The sequence below is a fragment of the Furipterus horrens genome, unplaced genomic scaffold (assembly GCF_987537825.1).
Source record: "Furipterus horrens unplaced genomic scaffold, mFurHor1.1.pri manual_scaffold_9, whole genome shotgun sequence".
In the NCBI taxonomy this organism is placed as follows: domain Eukaryota; kingdom Metazoa; phylum Chordata; class Mammalia; order Chiroptera; family Furipteridae; genus Furipterus; species Furipterus horrens.
The window spans coordinates 56,949,290-56,955,521 of NW_028327179.1; the positions used below are offsets into that span (position 1 = coordinate 56,949,290).

The 6,232-nt window shown below is 45.0% G+C and overlaps 1 protein-coding gene across 1 annotated transcript in view; it reads right to left on the bottom strand.

The window, feature by feature from the left end:
- The window catches only part of AMPH (amphiphysin), a 310,914-nt gene extending 306,416 nt beyond the window's left edge, over positions 1-4,498 (bottom strand). Inside the window, exon 1 of the mRNA XM_090287371.1 lies at positions 4,044-4,498. Within this exon, the coding sequence (XP_090143497.1) occupies positions 4,044-4,112 (69 nt within the window). The 5' untranslated portion in view covers positions 4,113-4,498. The remainder of the gene's footprint in view (positions 1-4,043) is intronic.
- Between the last annotated feature and the right edge of the window lie 1,734 nt (positions 4,499-6,232).

Below are 6,232 nucleotides of genomic sequence, written 5' to 3' on the forward strand. Positions count from 1 at the left end.
ATACTTGCATATATTTTTATAGGTACATATATGTAAGAACATATGTAAACTGCTTAATACAAATATATGTATATATTAAAATCTCATTTAAATTTATGTGCAAAACCATATTTTTGTTTTTAAGAATTAAATTCCCCTTTTTCCTTAAGCCAGTTTGAATTGATATTTCTGATACTTACAAGTGGCAGGATTCCGACTAATTCCACACACAAAAGAGAACCACACAAAATCATTCAACAGAGTTAAGCAAATATACATAAAACATAAACATTCTCTGTATCAGAAAAAAATCATCAAAAAATTAAACAGTAAACAGAAAGGGAAGAAAGAATGTTTGCAACCTTTAGGACTGATATGGTTTTGCCCTTACAAATAACAAGGAGTTACTACACAAAATGGGCAAAAATATCAACACACAGTTTGCAAATGAAAAATGTAGAAATGTAAAAAATAATGTTCAGTTTCTAAAATTCAAACAAATGAAATAAAAACTAATTTTTTCCAATGACATAGCTAAAGATTGTTTTCAGTTATTATCCAGTGTTGACAACTATCTCATTGACGGCTGGTGAGAATATAAATTACACAACCTTTCTGAAAGGCAATCTAGCTATAATAAAAAGAAGCATACCTTTGAAATAATTCTTGTTCTATAAGTTTATCTAGGGAAATACTTAAGGGCATGTGGGAACATTTTCCCTGCATGTTTTCTCACTGATTTGTATTTACAAACAAGAACATTGAAAATGGAATGTCCAAACTATAGTGAATTAATTAAAATCCATATATTCCAATACCAGCCATTTAAAATGCTGACTGAAAATATATAAGTATTGAAGAATGTTAATGATTATTAAACAAAATAAACAGATTATAAAACCACATATAGTATCTCCCCTTATCAACGGAGGATACATACCAAGACCCCCAATGGATACCTGAAACCAAATAGTACCAAATCCTATATATACTATATTTTTATCTATACATACATATCAATTATAAATTTTAATTTGTAAGTTAGGTACAGTAAAAGATTAACAACAATAACTAATACTAAAATAGAACAATTATAACAATACCCTGTAATAAAAGTTATGTGAATGGGATCTCTCTCAAATTATCTTACGGTACTGTACTCACCCTTTCTCTTCTCGTGATGATGTGAGAAGATGCAAAGTCTACAAGATGAGATGAGGTAAGGTGAATGATGCAGGAATTATGACATGGTGTTAGGCTACTATTGACTTCCAGACGATAAGGGTTACTTGAAAGCAAACACTGTGATACCATGTATATAGGTGGAGATACTAGACAAAGGGATGATTTGCCTCATGAGCAAGAAAGAGCAGAAAGCTGAGATTTCATCATGATACCCAGAATGGCATACGATAAAAAATTAATAAATTTCTGGAATTTCCTACTTAATATTTTCAAACTGTGGGTAACTGAAAGCATAGAAAGTAAAACCAATAAGGGGAAACTATTGTAGTATAAGTCTATATTTTAGCTATATAAATATATATATATGGAAAAAATCTATTAGGATACACATGATAGTGAAATCTCTGGGTGGTGGAATTTTGAATGATCTAGTTCATTGCAGGGTTTTGTTGTTGTTTCTTTTACCTTATATATATTTTAATTGTGTCTCCAATGAACCTTTATGGATTTTCAATAAGAAAAAAATTATTTAAATTCATAAAAAGCCATAAGTCGCCTTCAGAGCAGTTTCACTCTTGCATTTGAAGTCAAAAGTATGCAAGCTGTTAGGTGGAGCACAGATAATGAGAAAGTAAAGGGAGTGGACTCTCTTTTTGGAAAATTTGTTTGTAAAAACAAAGAGAAAGAGTTTCAAGAACATATGTGGCATATAGTTACTGCAATGGAGTGTCTGTGCTTTGGAGAAGAGGAAGAGACCAAAAAGGCAAAAAGAAGGAATCACTGGGGTTGATGTCTAACGAAGCCTGCAACATTTTATGCTTTCAGTTCTCTAGTAGCTTCCTTGGGGCTTGGCTGGACTACCTCACCTGGATTCCCACATGCCCTTTCCCCTTGTGTTGCACAGGCTTGGGAAGGGCTCAGAACTTACCCAGAGGCAGAACCCAGACTCTGAGCCTCTTGGTGTCTTAACCACCTAAACTAACTGCAACAGGCATTTTTCATCAACAACTTAAGCCAGGAAAGAAAATAGGACACTTGAAGCCCTGTGCAAGGTTCCCTTAGACTCCACCCCTATTCCCATAGAAGAGTGAGCAACATCCACAGCTGCAACCATAATACACACTTGGCCTTAATAATGAAAAACTGAGTTTTCAACAATTCATAAGAGCTTGAATGCTCTTTAAGGCAGATTACATTTTCTTTTCATTTATTTTTGGCATATTAACAGCTGGTGACCTAGATTAAAAAATATGTGAAAAGCAGACTATATCACTAAATTCCTTCACAGATGGAAAGTGGGTTCAATGAAAAGCTTCAGACCAAAGAGTCAAGTAATTACTTGAAAGGAGGGGGAGAATACCTACAAGTGGGTAAAATGAAGTATGAAAAAATGATGACAAAACTTGGTTCAGATCCCAGTAGATCCTGGCTACTTTCTGGACAAGTAATCAGGGACTGGAATGGGGCAGGAAACCTTGCTAATTCAGCTGCTGAAGGAGTGGCGGGAGAGGATCACATTAGTCCAGAATGAGCTTGGGTAGATATTAAAAGAAACACAATCCTCTTACTGCATTGAGAGTGTGCCATGTGGAGGGGGGGACTAGAGGCAGCCACCCAGTCTCTCAGCCAGCGGACAGGCAAAGGGACCAGCACCCCATTCAGCTCAGCTTCTCTGTCAGCGGAAGTGGGGGCAGCCTGAGCCTGGGTCTGAAGAGGAAACTTCGATGTCATAGTGAGCAACGCGGCAAATCTGACCTCTAGTAAAACAGAAAAGTGTCAGAAAAACCCAGTATCCCAAGGATGGAAAATCCTGCCACGTAAAAGAGGAAACACAGTTGAACTGATACAGACTATGAAGCTCATTAGTTGATGTCTTTTTCCAAGTATGGAGCTCAAACTACTTTATTAGCAGAACGTCCTTTGCTCAGAACAGAAATGAGGACCTCAGTGCCAGTGAGGCCTTCATGACAAGCAGTCTCGGGGTAGCCAGGCCAGCCCTGTGCCTGGTACTCTGTTTCTCCAGCTACTGAGGGCTGTGCGGTATGGACCTGGGATTCATCTGTGCATATCTCTGGGTAAGAAGAATAAGTCACAGACTGAGAGGCTTGTAAAACAGGGAACCCAACCTGTGCAATACCATTTTTTAAATGTAATAAAACCCCTCCTTTGCACAAAAATGTGCAGAGAAGAACAGTAAGGTTCATGTCATATTTACTTTTGACCTTTCAAATGGACACTGGCGTCAAAAGGGGGCATACACAGAGTCCAAAAAGGACGCCCCAAAAATTATATATGTAGATACCTGTTTTGGACTCCAGGATTCACTGCACAGCACTGCATTAAAGCCCCTGATGTTTTGGAGTGGCGGGGGGTAGGGTATCTTCTGCGCTAAACTGTTTGCTTCTGCTACACTCAGGTAGCCGGTAAATCCCCCCAGAGGAAGAACCACTGCCGCAGTCCCCTGCCCAAACATGCGTGAGTGTCCCCACCAGTTCCCGGCGAGCTAGCGGGGAACAGGCGCAGGGAGGCAGATGCGCTCAGCTCGGGGGCAGCGGGCGACCCGCCGCACCTGCGACTGCTCGTGCCCGGCGCCAGCCCTGAGAGCTGGCATAGCTGCCAGAGCGCGGGGAGTAAGGGACCGGGAGGCTCCGCAGACCCAGCGCCTCCAGGGGCCGGGTCTGTGCTCCCCTGGCGTCCCGCTTCCCGCCCGCAGCGCCCGGTGCAGCCTGGCTGCAGTCGCAGCAACCGAGGGCAGGAAGTCCCCACGACCCCGCGACCCGCCCCGGCCAGGCATCGCTACCGCCAGGCCTCCTCCGCTCCCCTGACCCCTAGGCCCTCACCATCGCGTCCCTCCACCTGCACCGCCACCCGCTTCTAACCTTTTCCTGTGCGCGGTTGAGTCGTTTCTGGACATTCTTGGCGAAAATACCCGTCTTGATGTCGGCCATGGCGGCGGGTCCACAGACGATACGAGAAGCAGAACCGGCGCAAGGCCGGCAGCACAGAGGAGGAGTGGGTGATGCGCACAGCAGAGGAGGTGATGCGGGAGAAAGGAGGTGGAGTGGGTGAGCAGCAGGAGTGCCGCGGCGGGAAAGGTGGCAAGGAGCAGGGGAGCTTGGAGCGTGATGAGGGAGGGGCGCAGCGGAGGGGAACAGGCTTAAAGAGACAGAGCGGAGGCAGGACTCGCAGGGACTGGAGGCAACACCGGGCAGGGTAGAGAAAAAGAGTGGGAGGGAGTCAGAAGTCAAAATGACCAGCTAGTGCCCACGGTGATGGAGAAAAAGGCCTAGCGGAGAAAGGAAATGAAGCCAGCAGCAGACCGAGAGCCCAGAGGCAGCTCAAGGATTCTTTTACAGCTGAGTTTGTGTAGGAGGAGGGCAAAACAAAAGGGGGTGGGGGGAAAAGAGGGGGGGGGAAGCCTGGGGAATGTGGGAGCCAGCGGGATTGGAGCTGCTGAAGTGGAGGGGCGGGGCTGATCTACCGGGAGTGCCATCTGGACCAATCGCACCGGGGCCAGAGAGTGCACCTCTCACCATCGCTGTGTTCCAATAGAAGGACTGGGCTTTGTCCTACAGGGAAGCTCACTGTTCAGGAAAGCTGGCCTGGGAACCAGGTCAGTGCAGGGGTCAAAGCTGCAGTAGAGAGACAGGTCCAGGGGAAAGAGGGGAAGGACCAATGCTGACACTCCCACTTGTTTAACCTTAAGACAAAAACCTGTGGCCTGGGTGAAAAGGCTCCATTTTGAGAAGGGACAACTCCTTTAAGCCAGTGTTGTGCTTTGGTGACCTCTGTAATTCCTGCCCTGAGCAGAGACTCTGGCATAGGCACTCACTTCCCAAGAAGTGTTGTCAGGTCCCTTCTTATCTCACATCAACATTGTAAGAGCCAGGCCTCCTGACCTGTTGCTTCTTGCAAATCTTCTGGTAATCGAAACAGGGATACACCATCCTATATACGCTTAGCAGGAGTACGTACAATGGGGATAAACATGTCCTACACCTACCTAGAGCTCTTGAAGGCTCTGATCAGTAATCAGTCTATTCACATTCTGTTCTCTCTGTGAGTGTGAGAACAAGGAAGGCCCAGCAAACAGGTTAGAGTGAATCGGGCACCTGGGTGTCCAACTGAGCATCTGCACCTCTGGAGTAGACTATTACATTGGTAGCCCCCTATGAACTGCCCCAGTAATTCACTCCTTGTGTAGTCCCCCACCTTGATCCTAGAATGCCACTGTGACTGGCTTTTACCCAAAAGATACGGTGGAATACACTGTTCCAGTTCCAGGCCTAAGCCTAAGAAAGCAAGCAGTTTTTGCACTCTGAGGAGCCCTGTGCATCCATGTAGAAGTCCAGCTTCCTTGCTGTAAGAAACCCCCAGGGAGAGGCCCTGAGGTTACTTGGACAGAGAGTGTGGCCTGGATCTCCCTCCATCCCAGCTAAGCCCAGCCTCCAGCCAACCCGCTGGCTGAATGCAGCCATACAAATATCTTAGCAAGATCCACAGAAGACCTGCCCAGCTGATCACAGCCTTGAGTGAGGAATGGAAAACAAATAAAATGGTAGTTGTTTTAAGCCACTAACTTTTGTCATGCCAGTCTAGTCATCTGGCTCTTATTTCCTTAGGATGACTATTCCAATTTGCCTGGAAATGAAGGGGTCTCTAGGACGAGACTTGCAGTGCTAAATCCAGGGAAGTCCTGGGTAAACCTGGATGAGCTGGTTGCCTGGGTTCCAACATTCCAAGTAAATAAAGAGACCACTTCAAAGGGGAGTAAAAGGAAACTTGATTCCCTTCTTGGTAAACATTCAGTGGAAAAGACTGCTCAGAACCCAGGAATTTTAGTCAGCTTTCTAAAGCAGGGGGCTTCAGAACCTCACCTTTGCCTTGGAATCTTGGCAATGAGGCTACACACCTCAGAATGCTGGAATACACCAGAATGTTCTGCAGCATATTAATCCATGGTCACTTATACTACAAGACCCAGAACCCCCTCTGCTACTGTACTGGGCCTGGACTCAGCTCCTATTGCAGATATCACTGCCCTCTCTCTAACAAAGGGCAGAGTTCA